This window comes from Crinia signifera, chromosome 2, assembly GCF_055691185.1.
Source record: "Crinia signifera chromosome 2, ASM5569118v1, whole genome shotgun sequence".
Classification (NCBI taxonomy): domain Eukaryota; kingdom Metazoa; phylum Chordata; class Amphibia; order Anura; family Myobatrachidae; genus Crinia; species Crinia signifera.
In genome coordinates this window covers 69,822,080-69,841,844 of record NC_139218.1, presented here as the reverse complement: position 1 = coordinate 69,841,844, position 19,765 = coordinate 69,822,080, and the positions used below count along the sequence as shown (strand labels likewise).

The 19,765-nt window shown below is 42.8% G+C and overlaps 1 protein-coding gene across 13 annotated transcripts in view; it reads right to left on the bottom strand.

The window, feature by feature from the left end:
- The window catches only part of MYO18A (myosin XVIIIA), a 315,102-nt gene that overhangs the window by 159,796 nt on the left and 135,541 nt on the right, over positions 1–19,765 (bottom strand). For all 13 annotated transcript variants that reach the window (XM_083172333.1, XM_083172334.1, XM_083172336.1 and 10 more), the window contains 4 exons: positions 10,659–10,835; positions 7,779–7,869; positions 1,495–1,687; positions 210–296 (listed from right to left, as the gene is read on the bottom strand). In XM_083172333.1, coding sequence (XP_083028459.1) covers positions 210–296; positions 1,495–1,687; positions 7,779–7,869; positions 10,659–10,835 — 548 coding nt within the window. The remainder of the gene's footprint in view (positions 1–209; positions 297–1,494; positions 1,688–7,778; positions 7,870–10,658; positions 10,836–19,765) is intronic.

The window sequence follows — 19,765 nt, the reverse complement described above, 5'->3', positions numbered from 1 at the left end:
GGAACAGTTGAATATGCTATAAAACAGGTAAACGCAGCTCTGAAGAAAATATTAATTTCACAATAATGTATAGAAAATTGATTACAGTACAAAACATTCTATTTTTAAAAGCCCCAAATCACAAAATAAAAAAACATTTGTTCCTTGATAGCACTTCCTTCCCCTTCACAGGAGCAGTGGTGTGTTCTAGCGCTCCCAGCCTTGCTTACCAGTGTTTGATGCGAAGCTTGGTCTACAGCAGCTACAGAGCCAGATGTACTGGACTCGATTTCATCTAAAGAAAGCTCTATATTTTCCTAGAGAGGATAGATGAGTGATTAGTATCCATGAGACTACGATTGAAGTTATGACATCTTTAGGGATCAATTAGTGAATACATTTACTAGATGGTGCGCCGGGTTCCGCTACAGCATTTCCTTTTTTTTTTATATTAACTCTTAAATGTTCAAACATCTGTTGCAGAAAGTCAGATGCAACAATGCTTCATTTTACATCAGTCTCAATTATACGGACATATGGCCAACTAGTCTAGTATGAGAATTGCAGAAAGCAGTGGTAATATCCAAAATATGCTGAATGAAAAGTGTTTATAACAGTGAAACTATGGCAAACCTCTATTAATGTAGTGACCGCCCAACGGCATGGTCTGTTAGCATATAGATGCAATTATACCAAAAGAGTTGGGGCAGAGTTAACTTCAAACAGGTTGCCGCGGGAACCCTTTGCATCAGATCATTCAGACAATTAAGTTAAATTTAAGGCTTGACTACAGCAGTACATCTATCAGACAGAATAAGAAATTAGATCTACATTTAAAAATCACCATCGACTACAAAACTAATGAGAAGTAATTAAAGAAAGATGGCAAGCAGGATACTAAAGGTATGAGGTGGGAATGCCTGAAGATAATGCACTTTACAGCATTGACATTATGATGGTGAAACCTGTTAAAAATAATAATGCATACCCAGAAATAAAAGTGACTCCTTTGTTGAAAACACATTGCTATAATAAGCGCATTATCATTATATTATATTATCTGTAATATATAGCATAAACATTTAAGGTGCAAAGTCCATGAAGGTCAACTGTGAAGTGTGAAATAGGATATTTGGGGTAAACAACTCTTTTTTTTGGACACAGGTTAGTGTCTAATTTTGGACAACCCCTTCACTTTATATACTGTAGTACCTGTCTGTTTTGGTAGAGGTTTTTTATAGCTGTTCTATGGCGGTATACAGTGAATGTGGCACCTGACAGCTATACCATTCAGATGTCACATTCAGTACATGCCTCCAATCCAATCAGGTTGTCCACCTACAGTAATTGCTGTAGACAATATGACCGTATCCCCGTTGGCCTATCATACTCCAATGTAACAATATAATTAGAAGTTGGTAACGCTGTTTGAGTTCACACTGGCACAAAGTGCTGACTGCACGTAACGCCTAACCACGTGTATTGTATGGGCGCGAGAAGGTACAATACATATACCTCTTTGTACCGCTCCAGTTCCAGGGCAAACGTCTTCTCGTGGAAGAGGGCCTGTAGCCTCTCCTGTGCATAGTTGTGACAAAGCTCTTCGAAAGTAGCACCTCGCCCCTGTTTCACCAGCTCTGGGTTCTGGAAGCCTGGGGTGTCCATGATCATGATTGAGCAGAGGGAATGCTGGCTGGATTTCAAGGCTCTGCCAAAGCAACAAAGAAATTCACTGTACATGACTGGAAACCGAACTATAGAAAGGGATGAATGCTGTGCACTAAACGTTCTCAGGCTGGCAGTCATCCATGGAGGATTTTATCAGCTCCGTTCAGTAAGAATAATAAGCATTAGCTTTCGCATATACATCTATGCCAACTATCAACAATAATATTAACAACAATAAGAAAAAGAAAATGTATTTATATTTGAAATAAAATTCCACTCCAGGCTCCACACTAAATGCTCTTGCTTCCTCTGCCAGCTACTAAAAGCCTCATACAGCATTTAAAATGCACATATAAAAGATCAAAAGCATGGCTATGAACATAACAACATAAATTACTGATAGCGGTAGTAGCAGAGAAACGGTAACCTGGGCACTGCGGATGAAACCTAGAATCGTGACTCACCAAACAACTAATTATTGAGCAGGAATAATACAACCCCCCCCCCCCCCCATCACAGTGGGGTTTAAGTTTGTTCAATGAATGCAGTCCCCAAACAACTCCAGAGGTAGCGCCATTATACAGTGGTCATTAGCCACTTGCAATGTGGTTTCTATGAGGAGCATTGCAGGTGAAATGAAGAGACTGTTGTGCATGTTTTCCTGGTTTTCACCAGGGCCGGCGACAGGGGGGGTCAAGGGGGACATGTGTGACGGGCCCCGGCGATCTAAAGGGCCCCAGAGCCCGGCCAGGGCCCGTCTGTCTCAGTCTGTGTTTGTGTGCTGTCCGTCCGACCACTTGTGCACGCCGCCCCCGGGTCTCCACTCTCTCCTGCCGCAGCGCTGTCACTCACAGTTTTCGGCGCATACAGTCAGTGCCAATTTGTAGCCGCTCATTGCTCAGAGGCTGAGTCGGCTGTGTCCTGGCTGCACTGCACACGGACCTTTCTGCGCATGCGCGGCAACACGATCTGTGTTCCGCACTGTGTGCTGCCTGGAGACTGTGGCTGCCCCGAGTCCTGCCCTGCTGGCTGCTGATCCTGCTGTAAAGTTGGAGAAGAGTCCCCAACTGAATTATGAAGCCCCACATGATCCTTAATGGTATAGGTAATGAAAAAAGGTGGCAAGGAACTAAGGAGCTGCCTGGGGGCTGGGGCTCATCTCTCTGCAGAGAGAGCCAGGCACGGCAGTGCCAGTGTGTAGTGTAGCGAGGGCAGTATTTTTGCATGAGCTTAGTAGGCAGTTGCTCAAGGGCCCCAAAGTCCTAGGGGCCCAGGCCAGCCGTTATGCCCCCACTCACTGCAGATATCTATTTCCGATCCGCAGCACTGCGCGGATCGGGGGGGGGGGCAATAAAATCAGAGTACAGGGCCCCAGGATTTCTGTTGCCGGCCCTGGTTTTCACTGAATGGTCTTTCTGCATTAGAGGTTATTTCCAACTGAAAGCATTTTGTTTGGCAGTAAGGGAAAACTTACCCTAATGGGCCTCTCATTGACAGCAGGAAGAAGAGGTGAAATAAAGCCAGGCATAGTCATAGCCATTGCTGTATCAGGAGATAGCAATTTCTCCTGGGCTTCCAGGCATTAGGCCAGTAGAACATTGTAAAACATCACACTTTACTAGTGGGTTTTTTTTTTATGTTAGTCAAATAAAATGAGGATGGAACCTATTACCAAATACAGTAGGCCAATTAACCATCACTGCTGGACTGATGCAGAACGGTTATATGGCTTTCACACCACCATAAAAACCTGTTGGGCCCCGAAGAAATCACCCAGGTTACCGGGCTGTGTGAATGGGTAACTCGGGTTAATGAGTATCCAAGCAGCTGATGAGACCAATCATCTCACCAGTGGCGTAGCTAAGTTTTGGGCGCCCATACCCACCCCCCGCCGCCCCGTCAAGCACCCCCCCCCGCCCCGTCGCCTATGCTAACCCCCTCCCCCGCAGTCTTACCTATCGCGCTGCGCTGGTCCCAGCGGCTCCGTTCTTCTGCTGAGGACCACCACAAAATGGCCGCCCCCATACAGCAGACAGTTTCAGAGAACAGTGTGCTATATGGGGGCGGCCATTTTGTGGTGGTCCTCATCAGAAGAACGGAGCCGCCGGGACCAGCGAGATACGAAAGTCTGCGGGGGATTGGGGGGGTAACTATAGCACCGCAGCCCCCGGCACCCCCACATGCACAGCGCCCCCCCCCGCGGTGGCGGGGGCTGCGGTGCTATAGTTACGCCCCTGCATCTCACGTGTCTGAGATAACTAAGGAGAGTTGACTCTCTATGGCAGGCATTCCCAACCACGGTCCTCAAGGCACACCAACAGTGCAGGTTTTGTAGATATTCAGGCTTGAGCACAGGTGATTTAATTAGTATCTGAGGGATTCTGATTAAACCATCTGTGCTGAAGCCTGGATATCATTAAAACCTGCACTGTTGGTGTGCCTTGAAAACCGTGGTTGGGAATGCCTGCTCTATGGGTTCTCCAGTGGTATATATTACTTAGGGCAGTGGTAGCCAACTCCAGTCCTCAAGAGCTAAAAACAGTTCACATTTTCCAGACAACCTAGCTGCTGCACATGAGCACTCATTACTAGCTGAAACATTTTCAAAGATCCACAAGTGGAGCCAATTACTTCACTTGTGATTCCGTGAGGAGATCTGGAAAACGTTAACTGTGGGCAGCTCTCGAGGACCGGAGTTGGCTACCCCTGACCTAGGGACTGCATTCCTATCCTACACGAGGTAACATTTCTGGCAGATGGCAGGCTACCCACAAGGCTGTCCCAGGAGAAGACATTGTCCTCCGCCTGGGAGTGCAATTTTGAACTGCTGTTATTAGAAAGGGATTCCAATGGGAAGCCACTTCTCTGTTGAGTGCATCAGCACTACCCCAAGAAAGTGCTGCATTAATAAACAGAAGCCAGGCAGCCCCTGTATCTCTAAGGTAAGAGACGCCACTGATTAGAACATTGAGGCACTTAGCAATTGATGTAAAAATTATTAAGAAAAATGGCCAATCTTCTGCTGCTTTTGTTCTAACAGTATCCAAATGTATTGCTGTGTGGATAAAGTAGCTCAGTACATGCAAAGAAGACATGCAAGGTCTGAGCGTACACTGTGTCTTTCAGTCAAGTGAAAAATAAATCACCTGCTTGATGGATGATGGCAATACAATACATTTAAAGAGTGAACATGAACAGCAGCGATCAGGCTGCAATTCACCTGAGCAGAAGACAGATGCCCTAGTTACCAGTATGTTAAATGCTTTTCTATGTGAATACACAAATTTGTGATTCAAGCAAGACTAAAAACAGTCTATATATGAAAAAAAAATAATCATTCCACATGGCCTCAATTTAATCGTTTAATTAGTGGTGGTGGTGTTGATGGGGAAGGAATATTATAATACTGACAACTTGTATTGGTGTATACTGCAAGATAAGGGAGACACCACAGAGATGCAGAAGACTTGGAAGACAGGACATGTCATGTTGTGCAGGACCATAGCTGCCTTTGCAACATACATGAAGACCATGACCATACGACCCAGTACGTTGCTTAAAATCAGACGTGTGTCAAGCTTAATGCTTATTTTCATGCATATGGCCCCCGAAAATGATCTAAACACACAATACTGCGCTATGCTGCACAGAGAGCTTTGAGAGCAGGCTTTGAATGCTCGTTTGACAGCAAGGACAAAGTACAAGGGTTTGTCTTTGCTTTTAAAAATGTTCAAGGCTGTGTGTAAGAGTCCTATGGTTGTGGTTGGACTACTATTAATTTCACTGCAATCTAGCAATGATTAAATATTGTCTGTGTGGTTTTCAGAAACAATTCAAGAGCAGAAACGCTGAATATTTTTATAGGCAGCTCAAGGATTTGTGGAAAGGCACGCAATGCCCTGAGTTACATGAGTGATCCCCTGTATTTTTTTATATGCTTTCCTACCAGCAGTCTGCCACTATTGCATATTGTTGCAGAATACGGTTATTTAAGTCAATTTATTGTAACCTCGGTGGCGTGCTGGCAGCAAGAGCGATGCCACCAGCAACAGTAGAATAATGGTCTGTCTCTTTGTGCATTAAAGGAAGTGGTTCTAAAACGCTGTGCTGTTTCAGCGCCCTGGGGTGCCTCGGGACACTAGCAGGGGTGCCCGTGATTGGTTGTCCAGGACCAGATCAAACTGTTTATATTTAATGTAATAGGCAAAACCAGTTCTGGTGGCTACCACTTCTAAAACATGTGGAGAAACAGTAGTGGATCTTATCCCTCACCACAAAACTGAACCTAGTGATGACATACAAACACAATTTACTTCATTTAATCATTTACTTCTAAATGTCTCAGTAAGAAACTTTTGGCTTTGGGGTGCTGTGAAACAAATTCTGATACGTAATGGCGACATGACTGAAAAAAGTTGGGAACCAATGAATCAAGTATATCTGATGGCTGTATAAAATGTAGAACACACAAATCTCCCTTATGGAGATCCAAGCTTATATCTATTCTTCTGTATTGTTGTATTATGCATTACAGTTAGCAGTGCGACATCATGTGATCGAAGAAGCCCAAATGAAGTGTTGGAACACCCAGTAAAGGAAGCTCTTCAGCTAGCTTTCATATCCGTCACATGATAATAATAAACATATGGCATTTGCTTAATAGAACAAAGCAGTAAAGATTTCTTCTTCTTATATAGTGTAAATGTTATTACTTGTGCCTAGTAGGATTACAGCCATTTAGCTGCACAGAAACCAGAAGAACTGTAGAAAATACAGAACCATAAAACCCAATATGCAAGTTCAGTTAGAATCTAGATAAAAAAGAATGGAAGGATTCAAAACATGACAGTACTTATTAGTGGGACCTGTATTATTGTCACATACTGTACCACTCATTTCTCCATCTGCGTCTTCAGTCAATGGACAAAACTACTACGCTTAACAGAGATATACTATTCACACCTCCAACAGACTGAGACTCTGTCTCTCTCCCTTTCGACACTGGTCAGGGGACGGACTCTAACTCTATGTTTAAATGGCAATCTGATCAAGAAACGTTATTTTATTTACATTGTCTCGATCTCTAGTGAATCACACACACACATATATATATATATATTTTTTTATTGCTGGTACTATATTATCATATCCCTATAGTGTACTGTACCTTGCTGCCAACTTTTGTTGCAAAGCTGAATCATTTGGCCTTGTTTCTGCTTTTTGGCTGCAATTATTTCATGAAGACAACTTCTAACCAGACTTTTCTGATCAGTAAATGGGTGTACCTGGAATTTGCCTCTGAGAGTGAACCAGAATAAGGCTCTGTGTTTCAATCTACATATTTGGTATAATTGGTTAATTATACACCTGACTATAATCCTACAAAATCCCTGATTTTGGGGCCAATTCAGACTCGATAGCTGGGCAGCAAATCTTCACAGCCCAGCGATCAGTTAGCCACCACCCCGCCAGTGTGGCAACCTGTCTCTGTGCACGGCTGTGACTGCCATTGTAACCATGCGAATAACAGGAAACCCACTCAAGTTCACTCACCATTTAATGATCGTTCTAAGGCTGCAGTGCAGTGTAAGTCAAGACTTACTTGGTGCTACATTGGCCGCGGGGAGACCAGGGCGGCTGTTGACGTCAGCGACCCTCCCTCTCAACGGCCGGACCAATGCTCAACCATTGTACCATCCGTGCTGCATATGAAAGTAATGTCTTAAGCAGAGAAATGGATGTTATTTTTTGATGCCTCAGCAAAAAGAGTCTTCCTTTTTCTTTTGTTTTTCACCTCTTGGGTGCACCACCAAAGTGATGCAGAGAAATAAACCCCAAACATAAAATGTCTTGCATGTTGGTTAAGTACAGTATATCTCAGAAATAAATTGAACAGATCCCTCAAAATCAGGTCAGTGTGAAATCTAATTTCTCCTTCCCTTGGTGTCCTGTCTGTTCAGACAGAACAACATACCCATCCCGGTCAATGGTTTAGATTTACTATTTCACTAATGTATTTAGTGAATGCCTTTATGTTACATGCACTGTGTACTAGAAATACCACAAGGCCATTCTGTCCTCCTGCGCCGCCCCACAATGTCCTCCTTCGGAGAACCACTCAGCCTCCTTACCTATTTAGCAGCGAGATGAGTAGGGTGAAGATCTCCGCATACAAGCCAGAAGCCATTCCTTCCAGGCACTCCAATGCAGACAACTTGGGACCTGTGTGTCAGGAGAAACAAATTACACTGTAAAATAAACTGTAATTCGTAAATTTAGTACATTAGTATGGCTATACCTAAATGTCAACAATGGAATCATTGTAAGTGAACCTGTAACAACTTGCTAAAAATCAACACAAATAACTGAACCTCACCATGGATCCTGTCAATATGTAAAACATCTTTACCGAACTGCAAATATTTATTCTCCTTATAAATTTTGGAACTTTTTGTATAATAGGTTTACAGATAACAAATCGTATCAGATGCGTACACATATACCATTCCTCAAGGGGCAAGTACAGAGCAAGGGGACACCTAAGCCAGCACAACCCAACCACCCCAAAGCATTACGTCAAGAGGCTGCATTTCAATTGTATAAGCTGTGACAATAATAAGAAGCAGCTAATTACTAAAAGTGTTACATAGGTAAGTAGTAATAGGCTGTTAAAAAGTGTTACATTGGTAAAAAGCCATTTAGGTTCTAACAAGTGTTAGATCAAGTGTTACAATAATGATGCCCGGAAACAGCCCAGTCCCAACAATCAAGATGGCCCCACGTCTCAAATCTATTTTTAATACTGACATATTGTATACAGTACATTTATTCAGGACATGAACCTTAGGAATGAGGTCACCTGGCTGTGGTACAGTAGGTGGCCCATATTTTTGGGAAAAACCTCAGTTATACTCCATGTAAATCTGCGTGTGAATCTGCTTTTTTCTTTTCGCAGTTGGCACTACAAGTATTAGCATGGTAGCACTTCTTTTTCAGTTTAGAATAAGGGTGTAGAGTCATTCGCCCCCCCCCCCCACACACACACCCCCACCCGCACCCCCCCCCCCCCACACACACACACACCACTACCTCCACCATCACCTTCCCACCATATGTCTCAAAAAAAGACAAAAATATAACAGCACATCTGTTCCTATAAGCTATCATCAGAAATATAGCGTAAAACAATACCAAACACACACACTTTAATGGGGTATGTCCCATCCTTTAAATCAGCAGGAAAATAAAGAACTCCCTCTTTGCAGTTAACAGTTTAATCAATAAGTTACTGCAAAAGACACCAAATACAAGGATAGGGGTCAGTGAGTGAAATGCTCTTTTAACAGACTAGTTGATATTCTTCTGTAGAAGAGGAAAAGATTAGACATAAGTTGCATAAGTAGACAGGCAGGTCAGCATGCCTTATCATAGTGCAGGTCAATGGAATGGCTCTACTCAGTGAGGGGCACATTATTACATGCCACTTATGCACTGTACAATGCTACTGTGTAATTGCAAACTTCAAGTGCAATTGGAACATGAAAAAGGAAAGAAAAAAAAAAGAAAAGAAAATGTCAGCCCAACATCTGAGAGAGATAAGGGGACATTTCAATTAAAGACTGGGCCTTCTACATTTTAAAAAGGTTACGAAATTTAAAGTCTTAGATAATATCAGTCATAATTCATGTAAGAGACAAGCCATCTTATAATACTAAGAAATACTAGTCTAAGTAAAATGAAAGATATTACAGTAATAGAAGCACTTGTTTACAAAGAACATAAGGTCAGATTCTGTGCTACTTTTAAATTAGAATAGTTGCAAAATAGAAGCGATCAAATATCATGTTTAAGTTGCCTTCAACATCAATAGGATCTCAACTAAAAAAATTAGTTTACATCCCAAATTCAGAAGGTTTGTAAATTATTTTTATTTATTGAAACTTTCTGAATGTAACACAGTACTTCTGAGTGCTGTTGGAACCATACGCTAGTGTGTTCTGGTCACTTTTTACCAGATTCCAATGGAGCAGGCCGAGAAATCGGAGGAAAAGTGTCCAAATCGCTTGCATTTGACATTAGATCTGTTTTGAGGTGCGTTCCCTTGCACGTTGGATCAGAGTCCGAGATTGGACCTGCCTGCATGTCTGACCTCCGACTCGGACAGCCTTCCAACAGTGGGGAATGGGAAGGCAAGCGATATATCGCATGCATAAGAACTGTATCCTATGGGTAGGATTCAATGGCGGGAGCGAGCAGGGCTGCCTGCTCGCTGACACTGCTCGCCCGGTCAGTATTCAACAGACCCCCCCCCCCCCCCCCCCGCATATGCCGATTCCCCCTCACTCCATTTTTAGAGCAAGGGGGAATCGACATATGCGGCTGCAGAAGAAACAAGACCCGTGGCTAAATGCAGCGGGCTCCATGCATTAGCCGCGGGTCTCACTGTTTCCGCGAAACATAGAATAGGGAGAGCGGCCGGCAAGGGGGTTAAACAGCGAGGATCGCTAGTTTTATGCGATCCCTGCCGTTTAACCCCCTCGCCGGCCGCTCACCCCCGGCATTGAATACTACCCTATATATTGGGAAGGTCCCGGGCAGCTCAGGAGAGATCAGCTGCAACTTCTCCCTTCAGAGAAGTTGCAGTAATGTACGGGGGCCTTTACACTGTGCAGAAAGTAGTACGTCATCTGCCTGCCGGAATGTTGTAATGCAGGAAGTGAGTTAGATGCTGATCTAGGCCAAGCTGTATTATTTGAAAAAATCTGGTTATTGCTTTTGTGATCAATATATTTCAACAACAAATTACAACATAAAAAAACATGTCAATTTGCAAATCATTGAATCGTCAATTAGGGGTAAAATGGAGCAAAATGTATTCTTATTAAAGACATCTGAAAATGAGCATTAATTTTAAATGTAATACAATTATTACAGTGATTACCATATTGTGTAGTTATCATGTATATTATGCAGCCAGACAATGTCAAGACCTACAAGGCATTTCAGCATACCTGATCCATCTCCTAGACTTGAATCATCCAGCCCTTGGCGGAAAGATGTTGACTTCTGCAATCCGCTGGTTTTGGGTTGGTGCTTGAATATAGATGAGGAGAGCTCTTCCAGTGAGCAACCCAACAGATACGCAGCTTTTTGCGCCCACTCATGTCGGGCGAACTGCTTCCTGCCAGCTTTGGGAGAACATAAGTTTGTCAGACTCTGAATTTAACATATAAAAGACATATAAATCAGTAAACAATGTACATCAGAACAGCAACACCTGCCATCGGAGAGGGGCAAATGTGTAACAGCAGTAAAACAGCACTGTTACAGAAGGGAATCATACCGTGCTTGCCAAATCTAGCAAATACGGCAATATATTTCAGACACAGGCTTTGCCATTATAACAAATACAGTAAATTAATTTCCAAAAAGTCATGAAGTGTATTTCATGGAAAACAATAAGCTATAGCAAGGTACAAAGTGCACTTTGTGATTCTTATTTAAACTATGTTGAACATAGCTATTACTTTTAATATTTTATAATGCACTGTAAAAATGACTATCATTCTGAAACACAAAATTGGTATATCAATGTTAGGCTGCAGGAAGGTTTGGGGGTTCGGGGGTGGGGGGTAAGTATACCTAACTGTCCCCTATTGGGATTCCTTCCATCGGTATATGTCATTGGTATTGTGACAGACGGCTACCCCACTGCTGAATACCCATATGTATCTTGACCATGTTTCCATCGCCTACTTGTTGGCATCATGTGACCAGTCATACTCTCCCAGAATGGATGGAAAGCTACTGAAGATCCCCAGAGAAAGTGGGCTAGTCTCCCGCATCTGGGCATCTCCACCCCCCCCCCCCCCACCCACCATCCTTTTCCTGGTCACTCCAGGAAAATGGGGAGACACGCCTCCATGCAAACATTGCATTTTGCTATGCAATCACAGAACCCGTCCTGCACATGCGCAAGATGTTTCCTGTGCGTGTGCAGTGCCGCACCATCAGGGTGTGATCCGACCAGAATCAGCCACTTTGTTTCCTAAATTCTACTGTGATGGAAAACCCAACAAAACAGGAAGATTCTGCATTTGCCCGTGTTTTCGGTTTGTGCATATGCTGGAAAAATACAAGTGTGGGTTGAATTTTAAAGCTAGCAATAATATTAATTGTATTACAGGAGTAAAGCACTTGGGAGGCCTGTTTATTTGAAGAGTTATACGAAGAGGCAAAGAGGGATATTGAAGGTTAGAGTAGAACTGATGAATCATGTACTAAATATATATATTGAAATGTTTTAGATACTGTACTTCTAACTTAATCATCAAAAATCTGTTTATGTGATGTGAGCACTTGGAATGGTACAAAATCAAGGGACAAAATCACTCTGCGGTCATTCAGTATGCACAGAGTTCTTAGCATTTCCTTAATACTCATAGTGGCGATTAATGCAAACAGTGCCAGATTTAGGGGAGGGCCCCAAGGCACGTTCACCCCTGTTGTTTAGGGGAGGGCACCAAGGCATGTGAGATTGCTTAGAAAATGCCCGGGGATCGCTAAGTGTGTAGGCCCCATTACATTTGGATGGGATGTGTTGAAACTGAAATCTAAATTTCAGTGGAAAAATAAAAGTAGCCAGTACTTACTGTGCAACGAAATAAAATAACAAATCTAACTCTCTCTGCACATGTTACATTTGCCCCACCTGCAGTGCAACATGGTTTTGTCCATTTGAGAAAAAAAGCAGCTTTGCAATCAGGTCTGAATTAACCTCTATAATGAATTCATTATTGCATTGGGCACACAATTATTTGTGTGGCAATTACCGACTGAAGCTTCATGGTACATAAATGTCCCAGTTTTCTGTTCCATAACTAATATTAGTGCCTTGGTTTGTAATGGAGCCTAAAGTGCCCTCTTCCAGCATGCCATCTGTGATGCCGCATCGGGTGCTGGAAGGAGGAGGAGGCGGAGTACTGTAGTGATGTGAAGGAGTGCTGGCAGCAGCAGAATTTGAAAAAAGACAGTTTAAAACACAGAGCGGCCCTCTTATTGGTGGAGAGAAAAACTGTTTAAAACACTGAGTGGCCCTCTGATTGGCTGAGAGAGAGCTCTGTTTTTTAAATTCTGCCACCAAAGCTGACCCCCACCGCCACCAGTTCTCCTTCACAGCGCTATGCTACACCATTGGATGCCACCAGTGCTCCCTCAGGCCTCCTCTGACTGACGCCTGCCTGAGCGCTTTCTCCGCCCACTGATTGCCGACTGCATTTGAGCGGTCGCATGTGGTTAAAAACCACATGCGATCACTCCTGCGAATCAATCGATATTATGCGCAGCACATATACTATCCATCAACGCAACAATCGACCGGCGGGCCTATGCATCGCATGGGACACAAAATGTGCATACAATCATTCGGTTTATAGAACAGATGTTTGTTTGGGCTACATAACTCCTATTGGTCATTCACAGTTTAGGATTATTTCTCTCTGCTTATCACCTCACATTGGGTAACATCCTTGTGCTACCTACCCTCTCTCTCATCACCCTGTGTATTTATGTTAAGGTACATTCTTAGTAGCTAACAATCACTCAGGTAGTGAATGGGAACTGTCGCCACCACTGAACACACACCATGGGCCAGATGTACTAAGCTTGAAACGTGATCAAATAGAGAGTGATAAACTACCAGCCAATGAGCTCCTACCTGTCATGTCACAGACTGTGTTTGAAAAAATTTCAGGTAGTAGCTGATTGGCTGGTGGCTTATCCATGAGATAAGCAAGTGTATGCCGTGCTACTGAATGGCCATATCCTTGTGCTACATGACTCGGTGATTAAGTGGTGGTACCTATTATGGTGCATCTAGGAAGAGGAAAATAACTATATGGAAATGTCACAATAGATGCCAGTGCCGGTGTGTCACTGCTTCAGAGAGTGTCTTATAAACACAGAGATGAAACACTGCTCTAAGATTAGTCACTAAGGCATTGCTCAGGCATGAGACATTTCCGTATCAATGTGACAATGACTCAATTATACAACTCTCACACTGTGACCAGCGCGGGGAGACCGGGCATATATGTAAACAGATAAGCAGAAGAAACAAATTCACTTGGAGGTATATGAAAGCAAAACGATGAAACACTTCTTTACCTTCATCTGCTTCTGTATTGTAACGGAGCAGCATGCAACATGCAAATAAAAACACGCAGTTAGAAAACAAACAGACAAAAACATGTAATTGTTATCTGGCTTATAGGCAAGGATAAAAAGGGACAGGTAACAGGTTGCCAGAGCAGGCCAAGGCGGGTTTTTGAATGCACTGACCACAGGTGCTGCCAAATGAGAGGAATAAAAGCCAGGGAATCACTGCAGGATAACAGGCGACTGCACGCTCATGTATTATCTTAGTCCTTCATAGACAAACAACAGCTGACTTAAAACTGCTGAATGCTATTTGCACAATCTATATCATAACGTGCAGAAGTCTAATAAAAAGATTGTTACCAACTTCCACAAAAGCGTCTGCCTTCTGATAATGATGGGGGCCTCACTGTACCTCAGGGAGGTAATCTGCAAGGAAGGCTGCATCACATGTCCTGACAGTTAATAAGTTCAACAGCGCTATCGTACGTTGCAGCTCTGCTGTTCATAGTCTTATGGCCAGGGTCCATTGGCAGGGGACTGATTTCAGGCATCGCAACTTCACTGTGAGAATCCCTAGGAATCCAGTACTATGACCAGAGTGACTGACAGGAATTCAATAGTCACTGACAGCAAGCCTTATTGGTCAGTAGTTCTCAAAGATGGTCCTAAAGGCACCTTAACAGTTCAGGTTTTAGAGGTGTCTGTGCTTGAGCACAGATGGCATAATCAAACTGACTGAGGTATTAATTAAGTCACCAGTGCCTAAGCATGGATATACTTTAAGCATGGACTGTTGCAGTGCCTTGAGGACCACATTTGGGAACCACTGCTATTAGGCAATATAATTAGGCAATGTTTCTAAACCTAAAGAAGATACTGGAAAGGTTTATCTGGGTAAAGCCTTTTATCTAAAAAATATGTTTTTGTATTGGTTGCCATTTCATGTTGAAGCATGCAGAAGAGAGATGAAGAGAAGTTGCCCAATCAACCAATCAGCTTCTAGCATATATCAAGAGCAATCTATAAAAATGATAGGAGCGGCTTGGTTGCTAAATACTCTTCCTATTCTCTCTGTAACAAGATAAGTGAAATTGTACTGTAATAAAGTACACGCATGCGTAAGTATTGCTACGCTGACTGAAGCTTGGTACATATACTATATGACGTGCGTGCCCAGTGAAATCGCAGACATTGGGATCCTACTTGCTTACAATGGCAGTTGTAGGAACAATGGAGGATTTCACTGACGATAGGTGGGCTCATCAGTCAGCGGATGTCAGCTGCCCGGCTGCTTCCTGCACAGGGCGCTCGCAGGTCTGACACCTCTGCGAGCGCTGAAGAAGTCATTCGATGATCACCGACCATTGAATGATTTCTCCCCCGCACCCAAGGCTGCGAATGGATGATGATGCAAAGTAACCATTTGCATGCCTGCAGGGGTTTGGGGGGGGGGGGGAGGACGGATGGCAGGTGGAGTCTGGGGGACTCACAAGGCTGCGAAATTCGCAGCGTTGCGAGTCAACCAGAATAAGGGCCTTAATACCAATATATTGCACGAATGTAACAACTATAATCTTGGCGTTCCACCTTAAAAAGCAGCACCTCTGATCAGTACACTACTCCCAAACATAGCAGGGATGCCACACTTCCAAGAATAGATTGTGCACAATGTAGCACCCTCAGTGGTAAGTAACAGTGTTAAATAAACACCTTATGGCAACCTGTGGTAATTTAGTTATTTTTAACAGTGTTATGCAATAAAAATGCTGCACTGGGAGAGGAAAGGCCTCTTCTGATTTTCATGCAAGAGTTTCAAGGCAAGAAAGTTATAAAACGATTCACAGCCATGTCGGGCAGGAACATGGCAGGAAGCAAAACATGCAATCCAAATAATAAGGAACAGAGCTAGAAATAAGAAATACATTTATTACATTCACACGATAAAACAAGATTCAACAGATGCCTGCACAGTAGCTGTATCTGTACTACATATCCCATGATGCCGGGTTAGCTGGCAAATGGCAACGAAGGAATATGGGGGCAGAGGTATTCAGCCTTAAAAAGGGAAACTCAAGAGTGATAAATAGCCAGCCAATCAGCTCCTTTGTTATGTTACAGGCTGTTTGATAAATGACAGTTAGGGGCTGATTGGCTGGACATTTATCAGTCTTTATCACCCTTGTGTTTTTTTCTCTTTTTAAGGCTTAATACATCCGCCCCAGAGTCCAGTAACAGCGGGCGTTACAATACATTGACCAATCATGGATACAAAAGAGAGTTATAACAGTCGTGAAAGGAGCCACCACTTCCACAATAACACTAAAGGTCCACATTTACATTAACAGTGCATGGTAACCTGGCACAGGACCAGAGGGTACGATGTAAACGCAGACAATACAAAATCAGTACTTTCTTACTGTAATGAAAAATACATTAACCAAAACGTAATGGTCAATACAAGATGGTCATTATCGGTTCTCAATAACAGAAATAATGACAACTATTCACCAATATCTATTTAGTATTAATATTTGTTAATTGGCACAGGAAGACAGAGAATCACACTGTCAATATCCTAAATTATAACTATATATACTTATGTGCACAGGCATTTTAGAAACTTGAGTAAGCTTGAGTCACATGAATGTAGGGTATTACAAGTGACAGAGATTAGCACATTAACAAAATAATTCCTTCCTCATCACTGAGAGTAAATGATATGTTTGTCAAGGCAGCTGAAGTATTGTTGTTGTGTGCCCCAAGCTTGTTACAGACTGCCCCCTAGTGGCTACGTAAAATATAACATTTTTCATCTTGACAGCTTTGTCGAAAAGATGTATACCTAAAAATAAAAGTATTGTGGTGGACAGCCATAGGTATGATGCTGGAATGTGGTTTTATTTCCAGGGCAAAGTGCCTGGTGAGAAGCAGACATGCTCCATGCTATAGAGTGACAGAAAATGATCCGCAGCAGGAATGCACACAGATAGATACAGAAACTCAGCAAGTCAGACACAGTTACCCAGAGCATCTACATCTGAGACTGCAGGGGAAACAAGATTACATAGGTTATTCCTAATAGCCATTGGTTACATTCTGTCACCTGACCCGTGGTTACCAGCCAGCAGGTCACAAAAGGCATGAGAAAAACTTTGTCTTTTAGATGTTAACAGCATTTGGTCATCAGAACTGCTTTATTTTATCTAGGCAGCTATCATGATGTTTGGAGCGATGTTCCACCAGTTGATAATAAAAACACAGTCTCAGGAACCTTCCTTTATAAACTCAGTAGAGATCCAGTAAATGATTAACCATAGAGTATATTTTCTATCTGTTTTATGCTTAACAACCTGATGATGGAGTGCTGGCACCACCGAATATGCCAGTCATTGGTTTGGAAGGGACCCAACCATCATATCAATATTTTCAGCTTGCAATATGACTATACTGTAGGGCACCGCTGCTCTCGCCCTCAGTTACATTTGCAGTGACCTTACTTAGAGCATCCTGTCTGTTTGTCCAAAATTAAATTAAGATGGAGACATTACAGTCATGTGTAAGAATTGCAACTAGTTATACATCAGAAGCCCATAACTGCTATCTAGGACATCTCCAAGCTATTGATAATCAATCAAATTGTATATCACAAAGCACCCCTCCCCCACAGCTCTGTGTACAAAACTACATATGCCGATGTAAATGAAAAGTCCCAGGAAGAGGTTCTCCAGTGGGAAGTGCCCAGGGCAACAACTATGGTAACCATTTTAGGTTAATAAACAGATTGAACATTGCCCAAGTCTATATAGAAGCAGAGACGAGCACCTTAAAGTAAGAGGCTACCTATATAGAAGGAAAATGAAATATTACTGCAGCACACAGCTGTAGTAGATAAAAAGATGACACATTTGCAAATATGTAAATTGAGACTAGGAATTATTTTGGCATTGGAAACTATAAACCCTAACTCCTGTGTATTATAAGATTTAGAGCACTGTCATCAGTGGGCATGTTGTCCGGTCCTCTGTCAGATACCGACAATAAAAGACCTAAGATTATAGTGTTTGTAATTGCTGGAGGTGTGGGATGCCGGTTGAGTTTGGAGACTGTAAGCTTGCAGCAGGGCCCTCCTACCTCCAAGCCTGTCTGTTGTTACCCAGTTTGTTTTATCACTGTCTACTATTGTAAAGCGCAAAAGAATCTGCTGCGCTATATAAGAAACTGTAAATAAATATATAAATGTTTATTTGTGGCAGTCTTTCCAAGTGCCCATACACCGAGGCAGGTTATGTGCATTTCCACATGGTAAATGCATAAAACCTAATTAATATGACAATGCATAGTGCACTTAGTACATGAGCGTATACACATACTGTAACTTCCCATTTCATGACATGTATGACAAAAAACATATGTATGTATACTAGCAGCAGTGATGTCATTTACCCGAGACATACCACTCACTACTGAGAGTGTAACATGGTTGTAATTACACGTATTCAGGCTACAAATGGGAGACCATGGAAATATTCAGTGTTCCAATTACTGTATATTAAAAAATGTGACATGGACACAACGCAGCAGAAGTGACGTACTATGTGGTAACACTACAAGCTGTTCTAGTAAGGAGATCTTCTGACAGTGATTTAATAAAACAACAGAATTACAAAATGGCTGAAAATCACATAATGTAAAAAAACACACAGCATGGCAGCAGGTGGTCTGACATAAACATCAGTATTCACAGATAGTTCTGAACACTTTGATGGGAACTTCAATAACCGGCTCCCAGGAAGCCATTGCAGGAGGACTTCTACTGTAGTACTATGGGGCAAGAGAACTCGTTTGATGGTGAGGACCAAAGAAAGATTTCTCATGCTAGTGTCCACATGCTAGTGGATGTGTTAGTGTACACATTCTCTCGCATGCTAGTGAGGGGATAAGGATGGCATTTACCGGTTTGCCGGCTGCGAATATACAGAACCTAGGGAACCGGTCTGACTCAGGCTCTATGTTGGCTCTGTCTAGATACAATACCAGCCAATCAGGTAGAAGGCTAGCAGGGAGAAAAGGGAAGAGATGGGAGGGTTAAAGTGGACAGAAGGGATGAGATAGGGAGTAGAAGCAGTAGCTAGCACTGGAAACACAAATGTTAAGCCACTAATAATGTTATAAAGAGATAAAAATATGTCATTAATTATTATTTTTATCTCTTTTCTTTCAATCAATCCTGGTATTCTGGGTTTTCAGTAATTCTAAAAGCCCTAGTTACAAAATGATGTTGGCATAGTTACTGGCACAAAGTGATGGTCCTTGGGTGCCGGACTCGTGTCCCGACAGTCCGGATCCCGACAGTCATTTACCCGACGTCGGGATCCCGACAGTCATTTACCCGACGTCGGGATCCCGACTTTTAAAACACTGACAGGCGTGTTCCCGATGGCCACCGGCTATTCTCCCTCATGGGGGTCCACGACCCCCCACGAGGGAGAATAGAATAGGTGGCGAGCGTAGCTGTCTGAGTCCGGCCAGTCGGGATCCCGATGTCTGGCTAATGACTGTCGGGATCCTGACTGTCGGAACCCTATACTACACCCATGTGCCATAATGCAGGCTTGGGTTAACAAATAGTAAATTAATTTAAAAAACACTAGACTAGATGGGCCGAGTGGTTCTTACCTGCCCCCCAAATTCTAATGCATGACCCAGTGCAGGAGCGGACACTGATTAGCACTAGGATCACTCTTGGCTTATCACTCATTTTGAAAACGTGTATAAATAAGATTTCTGTATTCATTTACATATAGAGCGTAGCTCTTCTTACCGATATACAGAAGTGTGCTTGGGGAATTATTTGTGCTTTTCTAAAACGTAACAATTAATCTGGATTACTGTTATCTCCCATCTAGCACATACTGGATTGGCTTTTTTGTTTTAGCAATTTTCTCCAGATAACCATCGT